Below are 26,213 nucleotides of genomic sequence, written 5' to 3'. Positions count from 1 at the left end.
GCACTTGGCTGGCGGCATCAAACCACAGAACACACAGACCGACAGAGACGCACACAGGCAGCATGGAAGGCAAAGGGCTCGTGGCTCAGCTGCAGAAGGCAGCTATCTGCCCCGCCTGCAGGGGGCACTTCAAGGACCCGGTGATCTTGGACTGCGATCACAGCTACTGCCGGGCTTGCATTACCCGCTACTGGGAAGAGGCGGCCGCCACTGGGAAGGGCCCCAGGGTACTCTCTTGCCCCCAGTGCAAGGCAGTTTTCGAGAGGAAGAACCTGCGGACCAACGTCAAGCTGGCGGTGGAGGTCAAGATCACCCAGCATCTCAACGCCAAGACGGCTCACGTGCCCCTCGCACCCAAGCCCAGGAGGCGCCGTGGGGGATGGATTCCTGCAACCGGCATCCAGGAGGAAAAGGTATGACACGAGAGTAAGGGGAGTTGGGGCTCACCAAGGGTCAATGTCAGGACTCAGTTCTAGAAATTGCAAAAAAAGAGGATAGAAGGTCTCTGAGTATGTGCAGAGTGCCTCTCATCGCTGAATTGATTTGTTTGGTATTATTGCATTTGCATCTGGCCCTTCTTCCCCAAGGAACAACTGCAACCGGCCCCTAAAGGTCTCGGGAGAAGGGCTTTCCATGAAGAAAGCATGAATTCCAATTAAGCTACCACCTTTCATGGAAAGGCTTTTGTCGCAGAATCTGAGATAAATTTGCAGGAATCCAGGGTCCTGTGTTTTTTCTTTCTTTCACATTTTTAAACAAATTCCTTCACCAGGAAGATCTATTGCTATACAGTGGTACCTCGGGTTAAGTACTTAATTCGTTCTGGAGGTCTGTTCTTAACCTGAAGCACCACTTTAGCTAATGGGGCCTCCCACTACTGCCACACCGCCAGAGCACACTTTCTGTTCTCATCCTGAAGCAAAGTTCTTAACCTGAAGCACTATTTCTGGGTTAGTGGAGTCTGTAACCTGAAGCGTATGTAACCTGAAGCATATGTAACCTGAGGTACCACTGTATAAGGTCCGTTTCAAACCTTTCCCTTTAACTGAATATAAACAATGAGCAGCACAAGACTGAGTGTGGAAAGAAAGTCGCAGTCCACTTCTGCTTTTAAGAGGACAGGCAGAAATTCAGTCAGTGAAGCTTTTCCTCAGCACTGGGATGCACAAAACAGTTCCTATTAAATTTCTGACTGTTACTCCAGCAATTAAAGCCAAGAAAACAGAGTAGATACTGAAGAGCACAGGGATGTTTTCTTACAGTTGGAGAGCATCAATAACTGAAAACCAGAGACTTAACCAGCAGCAAGAGATATCCCTCCTTTCCCCCTCCTTGTATGTCAGCCTTTGCCAGCTTGGTGCCTTCAATAAGTTTTGGACTACAACTGTAGTCCAAATTGTAGTCCAAAACATCTCTGCCTAGAAGAGGGATGGGGAAACACATGGTCCTTCTGCCATCTTTGACCATTGGCTTGGGCTGATGGGAGCTGAAATCCAACAACATATGGAGGACAACAGGCTACCCATCCCTGCTCTAGAACCTCAGTAGCCTGGCCTAGAACATCAGGAGCAGACTTCATAAGAAAGAACCTCCAAGTGTCTCTATTTTCCAGGGACAGCCCCAGATTTACAGAAGCCATCCCAGTTTCTGATTTGACCCTGGAATGTCCCACTTTTCCTTAGGACGTCCCTATTTTCATGGGAGAAACGTTGGTATGATAAGATGATGAAGAGCTGACACTGGACCTCTTTCAATTTGGGTGTATAGCAACCACAGGGTGAGGGAGCCACATGGATCAATACGATAGGCCTTTTTTCCCTTACCCTGTCACCATGTGCTGTTTCCCTAGGGAAATTCCCCTCCAGCCGTGTTCGTACATTTTCTCAAGCAGAGCAAATTTGTCTCCTCTGAGCTACGGGAGAGGCCGGTGCTTAGTGGCAGAGAATGCTCTCTGCACGCTGGTAATTCTCAGCACCTCCAGGGAAGGCTGGGAAGGACTCTGAGAGTTGGAGACTCTGGTGAGCCACTGCGGTCAGGGCTAGATGGGTGAACGGTCCAATTTGTTATCTGGGAGACCCAAGGTTTTCCCTTCCCTCCTGCAGACTTAGGCAGCCATGGCAAGACAACAGGAACACTCGAGTTATGTGGGAAGGCAGGCCTGTCAGTTTGGAGGCTCCCCAGGAGAAACGCTCTAGGGACTGGAGGTTTTAAAGCAGAGGTAGGATGGTTAGGGGTTCTTGAGCTGTGATTCCTGCACTGCGTGGGGCTGGACTTCCAGCTCTGCAGCTCTGTTATTCTATAAACACAAAGCAGGGCATGATGCCCATGAAGAACTCTTATTATTTGTATATCACCTTTAAGGGGGATGCATTTTACAGAAGGAGCAGGGGGAGAGAAGGATCTCTGCAGATCCCGAAACCTCACCCTCCTCAAAATCCGAGCAAGGCTCCGTTCCTTTGACCAAACAGTGAAATGTTCCTCATTGTCTTGCATTTGTCCAGCCTGAGGCTCCAACCTTATACCCACTTGCACGGAAAGAAGCCCCGCAGAACTCAGCGGAACTGAACAGACATGTCTAGGATTGCACCGTCAGACAGCCAGTCCCCAGGATCTCCACATTTAAAATAACATGCGCGCACACACACGCGCAAAAAATGCCTCAACCGAAACGGAAAACAGGCTCATCTGGTATGCCGTTGACATTAGCATTACAGGTAGCCTGGATCTCAGAGCGGCAGATAGAAAGAGGAAGGAGAGCAAAACCGCTTTGTATTATCTGGAGGGACAGGGAAGTTTTTGCCCTTCAGATGCAGAGCCTACAATTGTCCCTATTTTCCAGGGACAGTCCTGGAATGATAGAAGCCGTCCCGGTTTCTGATTTGATCCCAGAATGTCCTGCTTTTCCTTAAAGGTAAAGGGACCCCTGACCATTAGGTACAGTCGTGGCCAACTCTGGGGTTGTGGTGCTCATCTCGCTTTATTGGCCGAGGGAGCCGGCGTACAGCTTCTGGGTCATGTGGCCAGCATGACTAAGGGACTTCTGGCAAACCAGAGCAGCACACGGAAACACCGTTTACCTTCCCGCCAGAGCTGTACCTATTTATCTACTTGCACTTTGACGTGCTTTCAAACTGCTAGGTTGGCAGGAGCAGGGACCGAACAACGGGAGCTCACCCCGTCATGGGGATTCAAACCGCCAACCTTCTGATCGGCAAGTCCTAGGCTCTGTGGTTTAACCCACAGCGCCAGTGGCGTAGCGTGGGGGGTGCAGGGGGGGCCGGCCGCACCGGGCGCAACATCTGGGGGTTAGGGTTAGGGGGTGCAAATCCACGGGTTAGGGGGCGCAAATCCACGGGTTAGGGGGCGCAAATTACTTGCCTTGCCCCGGGTGCTGACAACCCACGCTACGCCACTGCACAGCGCCACCCACTTAGGACACCCCTATTTTCATATTGGAAGCTATGCAGATTTTGCTGGATTACAACTCCCTGACCATTAGCTGTTCTGGCTGGGGCTGATGAGGGTGGGGTGGTGAAAAATAATGAATAAAATCAAAAAAAGTAAGGGGATAGCTTTCATAGAGGCAGGAAAAAAGTTGGCAAACCTAGTGACCTCCATTCTGGAAGGGGGATTTCCAAACGCATTGCAAGAGAAAGGAGTAGGGTGAACACTTAATGGAGCAGGAATCTCAGATATTTGATTCAGATTTTGGACTCGAATTACAGCTGCCAACTAACCAGGGGCAGTTGGGAAAGAGGCATGGTCTCTTTCGACTACAGCTTGAGCTGCCTATATCAGCCAGTGAATCTTTCTTAAGACATGGAAATATGCATAATCACTTGCTAAGGTCTGCAGAGCAAGCTGCTATATGAAAGGCAGAGGTGCGTGGGCTGGGAAAGAAGTTGGCAACCTTAACTAGAATCTTCATGGAAGGAGGAGATAGAGAAAGAAACTTGATACTACAGGAAAAAGCAAAGAGGAGAATCAGAAGACGGAAAGAAAAGCCGCAAAAATGGACAACTATGTATTATGTAATAATTACATATTGCATGAGGATGATAGTCATACGGGTGTTTTTAAAATAGTGGCTTCTCTTCTTGCAAATATGCATATATAAGAGCCTAGCAAGGTTTTATGTTTGTGTGTGTATGCAAAGCTTGCTGCTCTTATCAGACACTATCCTGAGGGTAATCCAATCCATTTCCATCGGTAATGAATTTAGTCTGTTCGCAAGCCCAGATTTGAGTTACAACATCCCTCTTGTGTTTTTTAACGCTGAATTTTCGTTCTCCTGGAAGTCTTAAAACTTGTGCCTTCTTGCTGCTGCGACAAGACGATAATCTGATAAGATCCAGCCTTCCTTACATAATGCCTACTCAAAACAGAATAGGGCAAAGCATAATACGGAATTTGGAATTTAGTGGAAGAACCTCGTGCAGTGGAAATTTCATGCGCCTGATCTGCCTTGCCTTCCCGGATTGCACCAGCCACAATTTATCGGGCTCATCCCACAAATCCTTCGCCTTCTGTTGCTTCAGCATCTCCTACATAGCTAAGGTGGAGATCAGATAGAGTGGCCTTGCTGTTCTCGACAGGCAAGATACACAGCAATACTGGTGGGGCAGCCGGATGGCAGCACATGCCAATGAGTGATGACATTGCTGAAACAGGGCATATATTTTTTTGAGTCTTTCAGGCAAAGTGAGGTCAAAAAGTTTTCACTCTTGGCCATTGTTGGACTCCAGCTCCCATCATCCCTGACCATTGACCACACTGGCTGGGGCTGATGGGAGTTGTAGTTCAACAACAACGGAGACAAAAGGCAGCCCACCCCTAGTGAAGACACTGGCTGAGCTACATGGATCAATGCTCTGTCTTGTTTATGAGATCCGCTGGCCTAGGAATGGGCTCCTCTGTGTCTGACTAGGACTGAAGACACCTGGATTCAAATAAGCCACGGATAAGAACATCCCCACCACGTGTCCCGGAAAAAAGGGGACATCTCCTTTTTTCACACGAGATCTCGGTGGCCATTTTGGGTGCCGCTGTCTCGTGCACTCTGGCGACGCAATCTGGCCCTGAAAAACGCACCTTTTTAAAATAATATACCGTACTTTATTAAATTTCCACAAATTTCACATAAAATTCCAATACATAATAAATTCTTCTTTTGCTTTATCGACTTCTCATCCCATTTCCCATGGTTTCTTTTTTAAATTCTATCTCATTGCTCTCTTCACTCTTTAATATCAAAACCATAATACAATAATCTCTAATTATTTCTGTTGCTCACAGTTCAAATCCTGATTGCGAATTTATCATATTAAAATATTTTGTTAAATTGTCCAGAAAGGGCTTCCATTCTCTTATTTTAGCTCTTAGCTTTGCTGATTCAGTGTAGTCCATCACTTCGCTGATGCATTCTTCTTTGGTGGGAATTTCTTCATCTTTCCATTTCTGTGCATAAAGAATCCTAGCTGCTGTCGTTACATACGTAAATAATGAAAAAAAGTGATTTTTCAGGGCTGTGTGAGATCGAAAGAAACCGCTTTTTTGGGTCACCTGACTTAGCCATATTTCTAACATGCAGCCAAATTCAGCAAACCCCTACCCAATTCAGGTAGTCTATGTGTTCCAGCTCAAGCACACCTGGTACAACTAATGGAGCCCTTTATTAGTTGCATCAGGTGTGCGTGAGAAAACACCTGTTGTACTTGTGCTGTTGTGAGCAATTCTATTCAGGGGGTTGAACATCAGTGAGCCTGGAGAAACCAGTTTAAGTTGCATTTTCAGCTGAATTTGGGGGAACTATGAAACTTCCATTGTGCTGAGCTATTTCAATTGCTTTTGTTTGATTTGCCCATTGCAAACAGCTGAAAGTCTGGAAATTCTGATAATAAACCTGATGTGCAAGGGGGGGGGGTTGAATAATTTCCATTGTGACTGTGGAGCTGTAGAGTTGGAAGGGAACTGCCCTTCTTTGAAGGGGGAAATGTGTTTTAAAGGCATAGCATGCATGCACAGACACACCTTTGGATCTCAGCACCCAGGCAGGTGGAGATGCTCCTTCAGGTACAGTGGTACCTTGGTTCTCAAACTTAATCCATTCCGGAAGTCCATTCCAAAACCAAAGCATTCCAAAACCAAGGTGCGCTTTCCCATAGAAAGTAATGCAAAATGAATTAATCCGTTCCAGACTTTTAAAAACAACTCCTAAAACAGCAATTTAATGTGAATTTTACTATCTAAAGAGACCACTGATCCATAAAATGAAAGCAATAATCAATGCACTGTACTATAAAATAAATAAGACAGTATTGTAGATGATAAAAATTAAAATTATTATTATTTTCTTACCTGCACTGATGATAGTCACTGTTTGGATGGGGGGCTTTTATCCACTTCTGCAGACACATAATCAATCAATGAATCAGTGCTTGAACTGGATTCCACACAGTCACAAAAACAAATTAATCAAAAAAATCCTCAAAAACAAAAACACAAAATAAATAGAAAAAACAAAAGCGCCAGACTTAATCAGTTCTGGAAGTCCATTTGACTTCCGAAATGTTCAAAAGCCAAGGCACAGCTTCTGATTGGTGCAGGTGCCCCAGAAACAATAGCCAACAGCCGCATTGGATGTTCGGCTTCCGAAAAATGTTCAAAAACCAAAACACGTCCAGGTTTTCGGAGTTTGAGAACCAAAGCGTTTGAGTACTAAGGTACCACTATATTAGGGGCCCAGTCACTCAGGGCTTTATCCAACTGCATTAAATTGGTATTGCTCATACCTTGTAAGACCTGCAGCAATATCACTAACCACTCAATAAAAGCAAAGAGGTGTTTGCTTTGGTGTGTACATGCCTAGACAGTTTTAATTGTCACCCCAGAATATTAAGCCAACAAGCTGGCCCAAGAGGTAGGTGTAAGCACAAAGGGTCTGAAATGCAGGGTGTCCATGTGACTGCTCCCGCTTGCTCATCCCTTAATTTACAACCTATGATCATCCCATTTCGAAGGATTAGGAGCCTTAACTGGCCGTAGTTACACAGCTGCGAAGCACCAAGACTGACACTTCCTGGGACAACAGCTCTGGGCCAGCCTGCTCATTGGACACACAAACCAGAAAAGATCATCACTGCTAAAACATGCACACCTGTCAGCAGCTCTATGATAAAGCACCTGCTCTGCAAGCAGAGAGTCCCAGGTTGTCTCCATGGGATGCTGTAGCACTGAGCCAAGACCCCTCCCTAGTGTCCTTTGACATTGGCAACAGAAGCCTACTTCATTTGTTCAAGAGATTTGGCTCATCATCGCCATGGTGGGTCTAGCAGGACAGAAGAGCATTCTAATAATGGCGACCGAACACAGCAGCGAAGAGAGAAAGTGGAGAGAGGAGGCAGGAAACGCACCTGGCAAAATGACAGATCCGTAGGAGGGGTGAGGATTCTGATGGGATCAGGATCCCTTTGATTAAGGCTAATTTCTCAATCTGGTCGAGCCTGTCCAGAGAACATGCCGCAGCCCTAATGATTATCAGGCCCTTGGGAAAGGATGGTTTTGGAAAGAGATGTCATCATATGATGACAGGTAGAATGGCCTCTCCTATTACAAAGGAGACAGATATATGAGCAGATTTTTTATTTATTTAAGTAAATGTAACTGAAATTGTGGCAGATGGAAAATGGCTCCATATCAACATGGGATTTGGGACTTCGGTAATGAATTAGACAACAGATGGCACTTCTACCTGAGCAATAAGTCCATTGGTGAAGTGGGAAGGTGAACCATTTTACAATGGACACAATGCATGAAAAGTACTCAGGGTGCCTCAGGTCCCAGCCTCTACGATCTCTTGGATGAGGAGAGGCCACATCCCTGGGAAGGAAGACTGACTGCTTGAATTTTTCAGTGAAAAGTGCCTGCTCAGGATTGTGCCTGTTCACAGATGATCAAAACATGCAGATACAAAGCTACCTTCCAGCCAGATCCTAAAACTAAAATAAGTCTCTGACTTAAACTGTGGCAGATGAACTGTAGCTCCGTATAAACATGGGATGCGGGTGGCGCTGTGAGTTAAACTACAGAGCCTAGGACTTGCCGATCAGAAGGTTGGCGGTTCGAATCCCCGGGACGGGGTGAGCTCCCGTTGCTCGGTCCCAGCTCCTGCCAACCTAGCAGTTCAAAAGCACGTCAAAGTGCAAGTAGATAAATAGGTATCACTCTGGCGGGAAGGTAAACGGCATTTCCGTGCACTGCTCTGGTTCGCCATAAGTGGCTTAGTCATGCTGTACGCCAGCTCCCTCAGCCAATAAAGCGAGATGAGCACCGCAAGCCCAGAGTCGGTCATGACTGGACCTAATGGTCAGGGGTCCCTTTACCTTTACCTTAAGGATCAAAAGATGGCACAATCATCTTCCACCTGAGCAGCATATTTCCTGTCTCTAGTTGAGGTTGCCAACGTGGTGCCCTTGAGGTCGTCTGCTGGTCACCACAAAACTTAGGAGGTGATGAGGGCGGTTCGTTTTTTCTCCCTTGTAAAGTCCATGGAGCTGACAGAGGGTGTTGGACAAGTGACCCACTTTTCCACTTCTTCCTTTAGCTCTATGTAGCTTCAGACACTCCGATTAGTTCTACTGTAAGAGGCCAGAGAGTGTGGCACCCATGGCACTCACTTAAAAATCCAGATGTGCCCATAGATTGGCAACTCCTGCTTCTAGTACAAGACACACCATATTAGTGTCATTCACAAGTGTCTTATGCTGGCTATGAGGTGTTCTTATGCTCACTTTGGACCCATCAGGGTTAAAAGGATGTTAAGGTTTTAAATTCTGCTCCCTCCCCTCTAATAATAATAATAATAATAATAAATGACTTATATGCCACCCATCTGACTGGGTTGGGGTAGCCCACTCTGTACAGCTTCCAACAACTCTGTGAGGTACTTTAAGCTGAGAAATGGTGAGCTTCACGACTGAATGGGCATTTGCACTCTGGTCTCCCAGATCCCAGATCCAACACCACGGTGATGCAATCCACTCTGCAGAACAGTGACCAAGCACCAGGACACAGAGCAGCAACGATGTGTACAGCAAGGAGTGCACCATGTCAGAGACTTCTAGTATTCCAGGCATGAGGAAATGGCAGGGAGACTTCCTGTCCTTGGCTGTATGAAACATCACTGGGAAGCAATCAGAAACTCCACCTGAGAGTTCCAGGGGAAAGAAAAGTTGGCATCGTCTCAGCCCTGACCTCACAAACAAACCCAATGCTCTCAGGGCAGGGACATTGTCACTTGTGTCTGCATCCTGAACGCCACCTGTCGTGTGCTGATGACTCCGAACGACATCCACCAATTAAGCTCAACTATTGCTTGTCGAAAATTACAGATAATTATAGCGTGCGGCTCAAGAGGCCATCGGTTCGGTGCTTGGCATCAAAGGTTGACAGGTTTATTTTATTTTTATTTATTTATCTATCACACTTATATCCTGCCTTTTTCTCCGAAGAGCTCAAGCTGGCGTACAGGGTTCTCCTCCTTTAATCTCCACAACAACCCTGTGAGGTGGGTTAGGCCGAGAGGCAGTGATTGGCCCAAAGTCACCCTTTGTGAGCTTCGTGGCCAAGAGGGGATTTGAACCCTGGTCTCCTGGATCCTAGTCCAACACTCTAACCACTACACCATCCTGGCAGCAACCTGGAGACCTGTGCTTTTAAATGTGTTGATGCAATGGATGGCACAGCAGCCTCAGGTCAATTGCCTGTTGCTTAGTCCCTGCTCCCGCTTCTCTGCTGTTTGGCACACCTGGAGTTTAGGTTTTCTGCCTCTTACCTCTGACACGGGACATTGCCCTTTGGATCCCTTGCTGGAGGAGGAGGAAAGGTAACAGCCATGGCTCCGCCATGCTTCTCTGCTCATTCCTCCCTCTCTGACTTTGTCATTCCCCTTGCTTGCCCCACCTGCTGGGGCAATTAGGACTTCAGGTGTGCCACATATATGCAGCAGGCGATACAGTGGGGTGGACAGCCAGTACCATAAAAATCATGGGCGGGAGACAGAGCTAACCACAACCTTGCCTAAAGGTAAAGGTAAAGGACCCCTGACCATTAGGTCCAGTCATGGCCAACTGGGGTTGCGGCACTCATCTCACTTTATTGGCCGAGGGAGCCGGCGTACAGCTTCCAGGTCATGTGGCCAGCATGACTAAGCCACTTCTGGTGAACCAGAGCAGCGCATGGAAATGGCATTTACCTTCCCGCCAGAGCGGTACCTATTTATCTACTTGCACTTTGATGTGCTTTTGAACTGCTAGGTTGGCAGGAGCAAGGACCAAGCAACAGGAGCTCACCCTGTTGCGGGGATTCGAACCGCCGACCTTCTGGTCAGCAAGTTCTAGTCTCTGTGGTTTAACCCACAGCGCCACCCGCATCAGCTCTTTAAAAGCAGCTTGGCCTTCAGAAATGAGCTGGTGAAAATTTTACTCCGCGGTGATAAACTTGAGGCAGATGCATAGCGCTGACCATTGGGCTGTCCAGCTCAGCATTATTGTCCTCAATGGCTATCCAAGATTTTCTCCCAGCCCTAAGTGGAGATGCCAGGGATCAAACCAGGGACCTTGTGCTTGCAAGGCAGAGGTTCTACCACTAAGCTACAGCTCTTCCACTACCCATTCACTGTTAACATCAGCCCATTGATGCTGATCTGGCACAGCTGCAGGGAACAGTTCAGAACCTCAATGGAAGACGACATGGAGGAACTCCAGGCCACCGTTTCTTCCTCTTCACCTGGAAGGCAGCTCCTGTAGTCTGTGGTGGGCGGCTCTGCTGCAAAACCTGATAGCTATCTGCGAAGGAGCAGTCATGTCGAGCTGCACCAACGCAAGACATCTCTTTTTGCCAGCAGCATCGCACCTGGAATCCATAAAGTTGCTCATTAGAAGCTGGCAAAGCTGGATGAGTCACTAATGCATGGCAGAACGTACCTAGTCAAATAAGTACTTTTGGGAAAAGATGCTCCCGTCTAATAATGTCAAGCAGCGCACATCGCAGGAAACAGGGGCGAACCAGGCCACACAGTGAGAAAACAGTCATTATATTTAACTATGTAAATATAAGGCATACGTAGTCATGCCACAAAAGGACACACCTGCTGTGCACTGGTGAGTTGTGGATTGCTGACACCATATCCATCTTTTGCTCTCGCACAATCACTTGGGCAGGTTGAGATTTCTAAATAGTGGCATCTTCTGGTGGTTCTTATGCTTCTACTTTCACTCGAGGTGCCTGACATGTTGGCACCTGGGGCACTGAGCTGCTCCCATCAGTTTTGGTTGAATCCAACTAGACAGAGCTCCCCCTCCTTCTGCTCCCAACCCAGATCTTCTCCAGAGGGGTGGGGGAACCTCTAGAGCAGATTTGGGGTGTGTGCATGTGCACAATAAGTTCTCTTGTCTTGTACGAGTGAAAGGTATTCTGCTCTTGCAACCACTCTAACTCCATCCGCACTACACATTTAAAGCACTATCATACCGCCTTAAACAGTCATGGCTTCCCCCAAAGACTCCTGGGATCTGCAGCTTGTTAAAAGTGTTGAGAGTTGTTAGGAGATCCCTATTCCCTTCGCGGAGCTACAATTCTCAGCCATATCACAGTGGTTAGAGCATCTGCTTTGAATACAGGAGGTTCCAGGTTCAATCCAGGTAAGCCTGGGGAGGATCCTGATCTGGAACCCTGTTTTGCTGCAGGGTCGAGTGTGGACCAGGGTTTCCCAAACTTGGACCTCCAGCTGTTTTTGGACTACAACTCCCATCATCCCTTTCCACTGGTCCTGTTAGCTAGGGATTGTGGGATTTGTAGTCCAAAAAACAGCTGGAGAACCAACTTTGGGAAACCCTGGTGTAGACAATACTGAGCTGGAGGGTCTGGTTCTCAGTAGAGGGCAACTTCCTATGTTCCTATATTTTGGCTCAGGTGTTGATTATCTGCTTTGCGTCCAGAAGGTCCCAGGTTCCATCCCTGGTTTCTCCAGGGCTGGGAGAGAAGCCTCCCTGAAAGGCTGGAGAGCTTCTTCCAGTCAGTGTAGACAATACTGAACTAGAAGGACCAAGGATTCAACTCTGGATAAGGGAGCTTCATACACTGCTGTAGATACGGGAGACTATCATGGCATCCTTGTGGACGGATGAGCCCGTGGTGCTGGAGGAAAACTCGTGCCTGACACCTCTGCCCCAGACACAGGCAGCTCATAAATTCCTGGAGGCTGAGGTGGTTGTGGGTGACCTCATGTGCATCGAGTGGCTGGAGCATGCTGCGGAGCAGAGCGAAGGTTGCAAACTTTAATTGGCACTACTGAGGCTCAAGGCACATAACTGATGGGAAGGATTTCAAGGACACCACCCTCCCTCATGACTCAATCACTCGTAGGCCAACCATTTGGTAAGGCAGCCCAAGACAATGGTGTGTTTATATTGCTCCATGCCTTGGCCTGGGTCGTAGCCAACCACTCCTGATTATCAGGCATGAACAGCACGTGGACTCCCAGGTGAGCAGGTGGCACACAGAGTCTTCTTCTTCTTCTTCCATGAACACGGTTTTAAAAGTGAGTCTGTAAGTGACTGTGGAGGCCTGTTCTGGATCCACATGTCCTTCCACAGTGGGGACATAGGTTTCCAGGTGGGAGTTGATCACGGTGAGGGTTTGCCAAGCATGTCTTCCTCTTGGCACGTTTCTCCCTTTTGTCCTGAGTTCGAGCATCTTCAGAGCCCATGACAAATTTGGTAAAGGCTGTTCTCCAATTGGAGCGCTTGCAGGCTAGTGTTTCCCACTTGTCGGTGTTTATACATGTGTGCCCAAATGTGTACATGGAAGGGGCTCCAACTCTTTCCCCACCAAAGCCAGTCTCACCATCGTTAACAGCTGCATGGCAGAAATTAAACAGGCACAGCTTTTCCCAACACAAAGGTGACCATGATTGCGTCTGTTGAATTTCAGGCAACTGTACAACTGTTAAAGGTACAGATCTTCTGTGGGTGGGATAGCCTACTTAAGTGTTATTGGGGAAAGGAGAGATTTTAGGAGCACACAAGTTCTTGGGAGGATAGCGAATCCCATAGCAGCGTTCTCCCTGAAAACTGCAGATTTTTCACTAGGGTGACCACATAAGGCACACTGGTGGACCAGTGTTAGTTGTGTAGAGGAGGGAAATTAGGCAAACATGCCTGCCCCATAGGGACAGACAAAATTGCACTTACTGAAATTTGTAATTCGGTTAAGGAGTCGAAACTGTGTCATTGTGAGCCCTGTCCTTTCGCAGCTCATTGCCTTGCTTTTCAGACATGCACATGCACCCTTCAATTTAGCAATTCATTTCGTACCTTGATCTGGGGCTGCTTGTCCAAAATAGTGGGCCTGCCCCTTTAAATAATAAGCACATGGAAGGAGTCAATGTCCCACCCACCAAATGTGGTTGTAACCCCAGCTGCCATCATCCCTCACCACTGGCCATGCTGGCAAGGGATGATGGGAGTCCAGCAACATCATGCTAGCTACCCTGACATAGCAAACACAACACCATAGTTTATTTCCTTGCAAAGCCTGGAATTATAATAATAGCAAGAGACCAGTAACCATTAGGAGGAGCCAGAGTTCTTTTCCTTCTGCTAGTTCTCCACCCATCTCTTTTAGCTCCCCTTCACTAGAGAGCCAGTGTGGTGTAGTGGTTAAAAGCGGTAGTCTTGTAATCTGGGGAACCGGGTTCGCGTCTCCGCTCCTCCACATGCAGCTGCTGGGTGACCTTTGGGCCAGTCACACTTCTCTGAAGTCTCTCAGCCCCACTCACCTCACAGAGTGTTTGTTGTGGGGGAGGAAGGGAAAGGAGAATGTTAGCCGCTTTGAGACTCCTGAAGGGGAGTGATAAAGTGGGATATCAAATCCAAACTACTCTTCTTCTTCTTCTTCTTCTTCTTCTTCTTCTTCTTCTTCTTCTTCACTATTCTGGAGGAGCAACCAGGAGCTGCCCTACCATCAGGCCAGAGTTGCAGGGAGGAACTTGTAAACATCTAGATGCACTTGGACTAAACTCCCATTATCCTTGGCCCCTGGCTGTGCTGACTGAGGCTCATGGGAGCTCACAATAACATCTGGAGAACCACAGATTCTTCCATCCCTATTGCTGCAGGACAGTTTCATTTTCCTTTAACCCAAATAACCTCTTGCCTGCGGAGACTGGAGAGCAGGCTACGGCAGGAGGGACAAATACAGCACAAAATGCGTACCTGGTTCAGGAGGGGACACCATTCAGACAGCAATCTTTGGCATGAGAACTGGGGTGACACAAGCATGGCCTGGCTTGATTTAACTTGTGAGATGCTGGAAGATATGTCTTCATCTGGGCTTGGGAACACTTGCCTTCAAGTCCTCTGCTGACCTTCATCTTGGACACTTGCATCGTCTAGTTTGCATTCATAAGAGCTCTGCCTTGACTGGGATAATGTGGAATAAATAAGCATAATGCGCAGATAGGAGCAATTGATTTTTGAGGCACTCGTCTCTTCCTTGGGGGCTTCACATAAGCATCTGGTTGGCTGCCGTGATAAAAGATGCTCAACTAGATGAGCCACTGGCCTGATCCAACAGGGCCCTTATCAACATTGCAAATAAATAAATAATCCTCTGTGGATGTGACTGCTTCCATTTACGAGCCATCAAAGTCAATGGTCATCACCGTATATCTTTTGGCATTGAATTCCAATTAAATCACGCTTGTGCAAAGAAACATTCTACTTTGTTTTCTATGTCGACGGGCCTATGCAGCTGTTTAAAATTTTATTGAGTAGCTGGTCATTTTCATGATTGATCTGTAAGGCTTTTAATGGTCTTTTTTAAAAAAAAAAAAAGTTTGAATATTGCTGTACACTGCCCTGGTATTTTATGAGAGTGCAGTATATAAACACCATCATAAATAAACAATATAGAATAAATTCTGGCTTTGCTGAACCTACTGCCAATCAATATGAATCTGACTCAACACATTTTCCGTTTGCTCCTGCTCCATCGATATAGACAAGATTACCACCTTGACCTATCCATCTAATATCACCTTCTCTTTTTTTTTTTTTTAAAGCAATTTATTAAATTTTACAATAAAAATAGACATAATAAACAATGTAACATCATTCTTAACATATTTTCACATTTTCTTTGGACTTCCTCACATCTCCCGCTCCCATTTTCATCGTTGAAACATTTTTTCAGCAATTTATCATCTTATTTAAAATCTTATATCCCTTCTATATTTCAAAATCATATAATTCTCAAAAGGAGCTAAGTTTTCACAGTCTTACTTATTTTCTTAAAAAGAAAAACTTCTAAAATTTAGTGGTGCTCAGTTGTTTTAGTCTAGCATCTTATTCAGCATTCGCTCAAATTACAATGCTTTTGTAAATAGTTCTTAAATTTCTTCCAGTCCTCCTCAATCCTCTCTTCTCCCAGGTCACGGATTCTGCCAGTCATTTCAGCCAGTTCCATGTAGTCTATCAGTTGTATCTGCCATTCTTCCAGTGTGGGTAGATCTTGAGTTTTCCAGTGTTTTGCGAGAAGTATCCTTGCTGCTGTTGTTGCATACATAAAAAATGTCTGGTCCTTCTTTGCCACCCCTTGGCCGACAATACCCAAAAGGAAAGCCTCTGGTTTCTTAGTGAAGGTATATTTAAATACCTTTTTCAGTTCATTATATATCATTTCCCAGAACGCCTTCACTTTAGGGCAAGTCCACCAGAGGTGGAAGAACGTTCCCTCGCACTCTTTACATTTCCAACACTTATTATCAGACAGGTGGTAAATTTTAGCAAGTTTGACTGGGGTCATATACCATCTATAAATCATTTTCATTACATTTTCTTTCAGGGCGTTACATGCAGTAAATTTCAATCCATAACTCCACAGCCTCTCCCAGTCCTCAAACATGATATTATGCCCAATGTCCTGTGCCCACCTTATCATAGCCGATTTAACCGTTTCGTCTTGTGTATTCCATTTCAGCAGCAAGTTATACATCCTTGAAAGTACCTTAATCTTTGGTTCTAACAATTCTGTTTCTAGTTTCGATTTCTCCACCTGGAACCCTAATTTCTTATCATTTTTAAAAACTTCTTTGATCTGAGCGTAATGTAACCAGTCTCGCACTTTGTCTTTCATTTTCTCTAGACTCTGCAATTTCCATTTGTCTCCATCCTTTTCTAATATTTCCCAATATTTTGGCCATTTGGCCTCCATATTGGGTCTTTTTCGGGCCTTGGCTTCCAAAGGTGAAAGCCACCTTGGTGTTTTATTTTCCAGCAAGTCTTTATATTTTGACCAGACATTAAACAATGATTTTCTGACAATATGGTTCTTAAAGGCCTTGTTTGCTTTAACCTTGTCATACCATAAATATGCATGCCATCCAAAGGTATTGTTAAACCCTTCCAGATCTAACACATCAGTGTCCTCAAGAAGTAGCCAGTCTTTTAGCCAGCAAAACGCTGCGGCTTCATAATACAACTTTAAGTCTGGCAGGGCAAAGCCCCCTCTTTGTTTTGCATCGGTTAATATCTTAAACTTAATTCTGGGCTTTTTGCCCTGCCAGACAAACTTGGAAATATCTCTCTGCCACTTCTGAAAGCACTCCGTTTTGTCCAAAACCTGAAGTGTTTGAAATAAAAACAACATCCTTGGCAATACATTCATCTTGATAGCAGCAATTCGGCCTAACAAAGAAAGTTTCAATTTTGACCAACTATCTAAGTCTCTCTTAATTTCTGTCCAACATTTTTCATAATTATCCTTAAATAGACTTAGATTTTTTGTTGTTATGTTTACCCCTAGGTATTTTACTTTTTTCACCACATTAAGTTCCATCTCATTCTGAAACCGTTCTGACTCTGTATTAGTCAAGTTTTTCCCCAAAACCTTAGTTTTCTGTTTATTTAATTTAAATCCAGCCACCCGACCAAAGTCATTAATCAGTTGTAATACTCTTTTCGTACTGGGCTCTGGCTTCTGCAAGGTCAAAACCAGGTCATCTGCAAAAGCTTTTAATTTATATTGTTTCTGACCGACCTGAATTCCTTCCACCAACTGATCCCTTCTAATCATGTTCAATAGCACTTCCAGAACCGAAATAAATAACAAAGGGGAGATAGGGCAACCTTGTCGTGTCCCTTTTTCAATTTTAAACTCTTCCGTAACCACATTATTAACTATCAGTTTAGCTTTCTGTTCTGAATATATCGCCTCAATCCCATTCTCAAAACCCCGTCCCACTCCCATCTCTTTTAAATTTCCCATCATAAATTTCCAGGAAATATTGTCAAAGGCCTTCTCCGCATCTATAAAAATTAAAACTGCTTTTGTATTTATATCTGTTTGCAAAAGTTCCAAAATGTCAATAATGTTCCTTGTATTAGCAAACAGATGTCTTCCTGGGAGAAAGCCAGCCTGGTCCTTATGAATTACTTCATTTAAAACTTTTTTAAATCTATTTGCCAAAATGTCTGCAAATATTTTGTAATCCACATTTAAGAGAGAGATGGGACGGTAGTTCTTAAGTTGTGTCTTTTCAGCTTCCGACTTTGGTATTAATGTGATAAACGCTTCCTTCCACGACTCCGGTGCCCTCCTCCCCTCCATAATTTCATTGCTGACCTCCATCAAAGGTTGTATCAAGTAGTCTTTCAATGTCTTATAGTACTTGGAGGTCAGCCCATCTGGTCCTGGAGATTTGCCAAGTTGCATGTTCTGGATAGCTTGTTCGATCTCCTGTCGTGTTATTTTAGAATTCAGGATTGTCCTATTTTCTTGTGACAATTTAGATAATCCATTTTTTGCCAAAAATTGTTTAATCTCAACATCATCTTGCGGCCCTTGAGTGTATAGTTTTTTGAAGTATCTCTGGAAACACTTTCTAATGTCCACTGGATTCTGAATGTTTTTTCCATCAACCTCTAAGTTTGTAACAGTATTTAATCTTTGTCTTCTCTTCAACTGCCAAGCTAGCAGTTTTCCACATTTATTCGCCGACTCAAACGTTTTTTGTTTCATTAATTTAACCTTCCATTCAATTTCCTGATTTATCAATTTAGAATATTGTGTTTGATAGAGTTTAATTTCTCTCAGAGTTGGCTGTGACTTCGGATTCACTCTTAGTTTCTTCTCTAATTCTTTTATTTTATCCAAGATCTTATCTTTTTTCTCATTTTGTGTTCTTTTCTTCACTGCATTCTGTTGTATCAAGAATCCCCTCATTACAGCTTTGCTTGCGTCCCAGATTATTCTTTTTTCCACCATATTATTCATGTTTATCTCAAAATAGTCCTTCAAAACTTTTTGGGCCTTCTTGGTAATTTCCTGATCTCTGAACAAATTGTCATTCATCTTCCATCTAAAGGATCCAGTTGGTAATAGTGTCATATCCATCTTTACTGCATTATGGTCGGAGCAGGTCTTTGGGCAGATTTCCACTTTTCTGACCTTAGGTGCCAGGCCTCTAGAAATCCATATTTGGTCGATTCTTGTCCAGGTCAGTTGGGCTTCAGAAAAGAATGTTCCCTCTCTTCCTAGTGGGTTCTTTGTCCTCCAAATATCAATCAAGTCCATATTGTCAGTCATTTCAAAAAAGGTTTTAGGTAGTCTGCCGTCTTTTGTCACATTTTGACTTTGTGACTTGTCCATGTTAGTTGATACGACCCCATTCATATCTCCCATCATTATGATGTTGTTGTAGTCTAGATAGTCCAGCATTGTCTCCTGCAACTTCTTGTAGAATTCCGATTTCCCTTCATTGGGTGCATAGATTCCTAATATCAGCAGTTTCTCTCCTTGATATTGTATCTCAATAGCCAAAATTCTTCCATGTTCATCTTTAAATAGGAATTTAGGTGACAGGCTCTCTTTTGCATATATCACCACGCCTCTCTTCTTAACTTTGTCCGACGATACAAATTCCTGGCCCAATCTTTTATTTATTAACACTTTTCTGTGGAGCCTCGTCACATGTGTTTCTTGTAAACAAATAATGTCCAATTGTTCTTTTTTTAATATATGAAATATTTTCTTCCTTTTTTCCGGAATGTTACAACCATTAATATTCCAGCTCAACAGTTGCAGAGACATCCTGAACTATCTGGTTATTTTTCAAGGGGTGGTATCTTCTCAGGGTCTTCAGGTTCCACAGATGCTGATGTTGGTATTGGCGTTGCCTCAGGCCCAGAAGGTAGTTCAATTCTTTTTTGAAGGTCCTCTCCGTGTGTAGACAGGAATTTGTCTCTCTCTTCCAGTGTTCTCACTTTGGCCTTTCTCCCTCTAAAGGTAAAAGATAATCCTTGAGGAAATTCCCACCTGAATGGGATTGCGTTGCTCCTTAATAGTTTAACAAGTTCAGAATAGGCGGTTCTAAGGTCAAGCAGTAGTCTTGGGATATCTTTATAAATTTCGATTCTTCTATCCAACACCTCCAGTGATTTTACAAAGTGTAGTCCCAAAATCTTATCCCTTTCCTCCTTTGATCTCAATGTTATCAAACAGTCTCTGGGCCTCTCCTTCTTTATGAATCTTCCAAGTCTGAAAGCTGACACAATTTTAAAGTCCTTTTCTTCCAAGTTTCAGAACTTGGAGAATTCTTTGGTCAAAAACTCAGTTAGATTTCCTTCTTCTGCCTCTTGTAGTGATCTAATCCTTAAGTTGTTCTCCCGGTTTCGCAGTTCTATCATCGAGAGATAAATCTGGTGTTCCCCAACTTGTTTAGTGAGTGGTCTTACCTCTTGCTCTAAATTTTCAAATCTTTGTCTGGTGTCCTCAGTCAATTTCCGATTTTCTGCTGAGGCCTCCGTTAGCTGTCCAATTGCTTGTGCATTCTGTGCCACTTGTGTGGTTAATTTATTTAGACATTCTGTATTTTTATCAATCTTTGCTGATTGCGCATCTGCTTTCTTGTCCAAAGCTTCCAATTTTTCAAAAATTTTGTCTAGTACAGAAGCAGATGCTCCTGAGGCCATATCTTCCAGTTGTAACTGCTCTGCTTCGCCCTCACCCTCCACTTCTGAGGGCAAAGTAGGCACAGATGATCTGCGTGTCTGTGAAGCTGAGGTTAGAGTTGTTAGAGTTGTTTGTTTAGCTCTCCCTCTTTTTCTTGTGCCACTCATTCCAACGTTATCTGTCAGTCAAGGTCACACTGAGTTGTTCCCATGGGAATGGAAAGGTCCAGAGCAAGCAAACAGCAAAGGAATCGAAAGTAAAAAGTGTATGTAAAATCACTGTTATAATCCAATCCTCTAGAGGGAGCTTAGTCTGTCTTTCAGAGTCTAATTTAATGTCCAAGAACCTTCAAATACAAATGTTTAGCAGAGTTTATAAATAGTCACCTTGTTGCAGACAGTGCTTATTTATCTTCAAAAAGAATGTTTCAAATTTAAAAGGTCTCAATACCCTCAGATTGTTTCAAGTTCCAATATACAGTATCCAAATCTGCAGTACTGACAGCTCCCTTAGTACTCAGGCAGCTCCTGACTCTGGGTTTCACCTTTTAATTTGTAATCCAATAAGAGGAGGAAAGTCAAGTGCAAATAGAAATCCCAAATCTTTAACTTAAAGTCTTTACTTTAAAATGCAAGTTCAAATAGATGCTTAGATCTGTAAAACTTAAAGTCTCTTTCTTTCAGCCTCCACTCCTCCAGCTGATTGCTTTTTTTCCCAAGTTCAATGGCTGCGGAAGACGGACTTCCTGCTTCCACGTCTCTCCGCTCACAGCCAAGTTCAAGCCAATTCAAGTTTCCCTTTTAAAATCTCAAATTTCAAGTGATTCAGTCTTTTACTCACAAATTAGTTGCTTTTTCGTCCGGATCCGTAATTTAGCAGGAAAAGGGATCAGCGCTCACCGACAGTAGCAGCGCGGCTTCGCTCCTCAGGCTGTGAAACAGCTCACAGCGCCGCAACCCCCCTCCGTGTTCCGGAGCCCCTTACGGGGTTCCTTCTACACTTGGAGGGTCGCTCTTGGCGCCCACCGAGCCTCAGGACCCCAGGCTCTTGCCGCCTGGGGTTTTCCGAAGTGGGTCTCCGCTTCGCCGTAGCGGACGACCCGTTGCCTGCGGAGCCTCCTCTCCCGTTCAGAAGAGGACCGCCATTGCCGTTCGCGCCGCCCCCGGAAGTCCATCTAATATCACCTTCTCTCTCTTTTTTCCAGGAAGTCATCAGAGAAGTCTGCAGATGGTGAGTCTACTCCACCTTCTCGATTTCCAGATACTTGAAAACTAACCTTGCCAGGCATTGAATCTGGCAGCTTTATGCAAGCCAAACACACAGTGCCAGATTTACGTATCACCTAAACAAGCTATAGCTTAGGGCCCCACTCTCTTGGGGGCCTCCAAAAAATTTAAAGGGGAAAAAACTGGATGTACATTTCCAAAATATAAGATAAAAAACAAATAAAATAAAACCTACATACAGCAACAGTGTTTTGTGTTGTGTAGGCTCCTATGATGTAAGTAATGGGCCCCGCCTGCTAGCCTGCTCCCTAAAATATCACTTTCACTGTTAATATACTTCTTCTTAATTGTATTTCAGTTCAACAATTACTTTGGTAAAATACATATTTTGTTATGTGCAAATGGCTTTAGATACCTATTAGGTCCATAAATTACCATATAGCATTTGTTCAACACAAAAAACAGCAACAATTTGTTGTTGACAAAGGACAGCTGGGCATATAAAGGGCCCCATTATCTTCAGTAGCTTAGGGCCTCATCAAACCCTAAATCCAGCCTTGCAAACATGGGCTCAAACAGTACTATAAGGGTAAAGGGATCCCTGACCATTAGCTCCAGTCGTGGCCGACTCTGGGGTTGCGGCGCTCATCTCGCTTTATTGGCCGAGGGAGCCGGCGTACAGCTCCTGGGTCATGTGGCCAGCATGACTAAGCCGCTTCTGGCAAACCAGGGCAGTGCACGGAAACGCCGTGTACCTTCCCGCCAGAGCGGTACCTATTGATCTACTTGCACTTTGACGTGCTTTAGAACTGCTAGGTTGGCAGGAGCAGGGACCGAGCAACGGGAGCTCACCCTGTTGCGGGGATTCGAACCGCCAACCTTCTGATCAGCAAGTCCTAGGCTCTGTAGTTTAACCCACAGCACCATCCGCGCCCCTCAAACAGTACTATAGATGGCCCTAAACATGTTTGTAGGAGATAGCTGCTTAAGTATCAAATTGCAGGCCAGGGAAATTTTAGGATGAGGGGGCAACCCTGGGGCTTTTCAGTGGGTCATGAACTCCAAATCCCACCAGCCCCAGCACCATTTGGAGGGCTGAACACTCCCATTTCTGCCCCAATGGGTTCCCCACATCTCAGTTTGTTATGTACTGAGTTGAATAGGATCCAAACTGCAGCAGTCTGATTGGTCCTAGAACAATAGGATTCAGAATGCAGCAGTCTGATTGGTCCTAGAACAATGCAGCAGTATGATTGGTTGGCAGGAACCACCCAATCATGCTCCAGATATAAGTGAATCCACAACCTGATTGGCTTACAGTAGAATTCCAGAATTAGCCAATCATGTGCAGCCCATTGTGTAAATAATGTATATAAAGCAGATACTTTGAGGGGACTTTCATTCATTCCTCCTCACCACTATGAGCTGAATAAAGAGCATGAAATCACTTTGCGACTCTGAGTATATTTCACAGTTCATCATCTTTTGGTGATGCTGTGATCCACACAGGTACCAGAGCTGCCACTGCTGCCTCAGCAGCGTCATGACTCTGTGCCAAGATTTCTCCAGGAATATATGGAAGCTTTCACTGAAATTCCACTTCCATGCCCTGTAGGCTAATTGCTATCTATTTTTAAAAAGGAAGCCACATCCAAAGTTGAAAAGAACAAGGCAAAGCTTCAGGTTTGTTCCTTCGGTAGCTCAGCCGGTAGAGCGGAGGACTGTAGATTGTCGTCCAAGCCATCCTTAGGTCGCTGGTTCAATTCCGGCTCAAAGGACAAAGTGTTTTTGCTTGCCAGAAGTAGCTCCTGATCTCTCAACCAATCATACACTGTGGCTTCCCTCATCATGACTATAGTCTGGAGAAACCCACTGAGTCATGGGAGTTGTAGTCCATCAATGCCACTGTTTTCTCTTCCCTGACGTAGACGGTCGTTTAATATATTGGCTCTGAACTGTTGAGGACCATTAAATGTCATCACAATCTTAATTGTGCCTGGAAGCGCCTGCTAAAAACATTTTTTGTTCAGACAAGCCTATCCAGATGTAGAAGCCAGCAAGTATTTTAAATATGTTTTTAGCTTATTTTATATTTTAATTATTTTCTGCATTTTAAAAAATGGCTGTTTTTAACTCCTTTTTATTGATAATTTAAATGTTTGCTTTCTTTTTTATAAACCGCTTGGAGATTCTATTTGCAATCAAGTGGTTTACAAATTTCATGGAATAAAATAAAAATAAGATGTCTGACACCTCCCATACAGAAACACCCTTGAGGTTCCTCCACTGAGCAACTGGGACCCTGAAATGCAAGCGCTGCCCTCCATCCTAGTCTTGATATTTATTGTTTGTGTATCTTCATTTTTCTCTCCACAGCTAATGTGGTTTGGATGCTCCCAGACACCCATATTCACCTGAACCTGCAGAACAACCTACCTGGAGCCCTTCAAAGTGGCAATCCCTGCTTCCCAAGATTTGAAGACCCTCAACAAGATGGCCAAACAAGCCACCTCCAAATGGCTCAGGCTACGGCATGGGGGCAGCTAAATTTGGGGAGGGCTGCTGGTGGTGGAGAAACTGAGATTTCAGCCAAGCATGAAGCTCTGGATTTACGAATGGACCTGCAAGAGTTAGGGAGACTCTCGTGCTGCAGGGCTTAGGTTATTTTCTAGAGAGAGATATCAAGCTGTCTCAGAAACTACAAGATGCATTGGCTTGGTGAGTGGGGCGGGCGGGAAAAGTGCTCCATACATGGCAGAACCCCCTTTACTTTGTTAGGGTTTAGAGTTTGGAATCAGATTTCAGGCTTCCGTCATCCCCTAGTTCAGATTAAGCCCTGCCCCATAACTGAGCAGAACAGGCTAAATCTGCGAGGAGTGACTGGTTCTACATTTGACTAAGTCTTCAGAAGTTCTGGTACCTCCAAGTGTCACTTGATGTGGGAGAAGACGAGATCTTGGAGAAGAACGATTGGTTTTCTTTTAGTTTATCCATCTCTGCCATCTTCCTCTGCTAATTTCCTGTCTGCCTTGTCTGGGAAGTATAAACCTTCTAGGCAAAACTCCCCAGTTTCTCTGTTCTTTACAGGGTCTAGTACACACTGCTGACACCGTGTTAAATGGCAGAAGGAATAATTGTTTGACATGAACTGGTATTTACTGAAAGGCATTAAAGTGATCTGAAGTTCCCAATGCAGTTATTTCATAAATGACCAGTGGGTGGTGCTGTGTGGTCATTTATCTTTCTGGCTAGCTTAAAAAAAATCTGTCAGTGATTCTAACCAGCTTCTAAACTTGACCCAGGTACCATCTGAGGGGAGAAATTTGAAGTTCAATGTACATACCTTATTTCCCCAAAGTCCACTCCCCTTTCCACAATATATTGTACTGCTGATAAGGAAGAAAATGTATTATACCACAAATAACGTTGTGTTTGTTTCGTGTACTATATATAATTATTTTAATTTTTGTGTGTCTCGAGTTATTTGAGTCCTTCCGTGGAATGGACTTTTAACTGTAAATCAACGGGCAAGTAATTAAAAAAAAAGGCATTATCCCAAAGGAAATCTGTGGTTGTGGTTGTTTTCTTTGATGAGGAGTTGGCTTGGAAAGTTTGAGTGAACAGCCAATGGAAATTTCCCCAAAGGCCTAGCATAACATCACATAAGCAATTTTCTTCTCCTTTCCCCCAGTAATGTGGAGAACTAATACGCAGCAAAATTCATGGTTAATTTCGTAGATTTGAAACCCAGAGTCTTGATTTGCTGCCCTACAGCAGGATTTTCATGTCTTTAACAGTGGCACGACAGTCATAAGGGGAACAGTCTCCCTTGGGAAGTTGTGGACTCTCCTTCCTTGAAGGTTTTTAAGCAGAGGTTGGGTGGCCGTCTGTCACTGATGTTTTAGCTGAGGGGGTTATGATTCTAAGTGTAAGGGATGGTTCTGGTGTGGGAGTGAGAGACCTTTGGCCCTCCAGATGTTGTTGAACTACAACTCCCATCATCCCTCCAAATGTCGGTGGCCAATATCTCCCATCATCCCTGTCCACTGGCAACAGAGGCTATCTTCTGAAGCAGGGATGAGGACGCTGTGGGCCTGCAGATGTTGCTGGACCACAACTCCCATCATTCCTGACCACTGACAATGTTGGCTGGGGCAGATGAGAGTTGGAGTCCGAGCACCATTGGTTCCCATTCCTGATCAGTAGGCCACTTCATGCCTCCTGGTATGCCCCACCTTAAGGTCCACAAATGACAACACTTTGGAGGTCCCAGGCCGCAAGGTGGTTAGATTGGTCCCAACTAGGGCCAGGGCCTTTACAGTACTGGCCCCGACTTGGTGGAATGCTCTGTCACAAGAGACTAGGGCCCTGCGGGACTTGATATCTTTCCGCAGGGCCTGCAAGACAGAGCTGTTCCGCCTGACCTTTGGTTTGGACTCAGTCTGACCCTTATGTTGCCCTCCCTTTATGGTCTTGATCTATCGGCTACTTTTAAAATGAGGCTGCATTTTAAATTGCATTTTAACCAGTATTTTAAATTGGTTCCCCCCACCCCCCATTATGTTTTTACTGTGATTTTATTGGTGTTAGCCGCCCTGTGCCCGGCTCTGGCTGGGGAGGGCGGGGTATAAATAATTTATTATTATTATTATTATTATTATTATTATTATTATTATTATTATTATAGCTGCTGGTGGAAGGGGGACCTCTCTAGCTAGAGAAGCAACATGTCATAAACAAGGTCCCACCAACCTAAGACACTTATTTTTCTACGAACCAGTTGCCTCTTCCCTCCCCCAAACACACACCCTTTGCATCCTAAAGTGGTAACATTCTAGGAAAAGCTTAAGCATTTTGTGGAATGTATAAACTTGCCCGGAGATTAGCGAAGGCAGAGCCTCCCTCCTCATCCCTGTTGGATGTGGGAAACCACGTGACATCTCTCAGCTCCCGTACTAAAAATACATTTCCCGTCCA

General features: G+C 44.8%; 1 protein-coding gene across 1 annotated transcript; it reads left to right on the top strand.

Moving 5' to 3' along the window:
* RNF39 (ring finger protein 39) lies at positions 1-24,801 on the top strand. Its single transcript, XM_080993420.1, has 3 exons — positions 1-413; positions 21,215-21,240; positions 23,613-24,801. Exons 1-3 carry the CDS (start codon positions 63-65, stop codon positions 23,614-23,616), a joined length of 381 nt encoding a protein of 126 aa, XP_080849546.1. The 5' UTR covers positions 1-62; the 3' UTR covers positions 23,617-24,801.
* Positions 24,802-26,213: the final 1,412 nt, after the last annotated feature.

Source organism: Podarcis pityusensis (assembly GCF_964106645.2).
Source record: "Podarcis pityusensis genome assembly, chromosome: 2".
Classification (NCBI taxonomy): Eukaryota; Metazoa; Chordata; class Lepidosauria; order Squamata; family Lacertidae; genus Podarcis; species Podarcis pityusensis.
The sequence above is the reverse complement of the archived record's forward strand: the minus strand, read 5'-3'. Positions and strand labels throughout refer to the sequence as shown.

What these genes read in the sequence shown, in the direction of transcription:
- RNF39 (XM_080993420.1), top strand. Translation starts at nt 63, where the DNA reads ATGGAAGGCAAAGGGCTCGTGGCTCAGCTGCAGAAGGCAGCTATCTGC. An exon ending in CCGGCATCCAGGAGGAAAAG is followed by an intron (nt 414 to 21,214) that starts GTATGACACGAG and finishes TCTTTTTTCCAG; the next exon opens with GAAGTCATCAGAGAAGTCTG.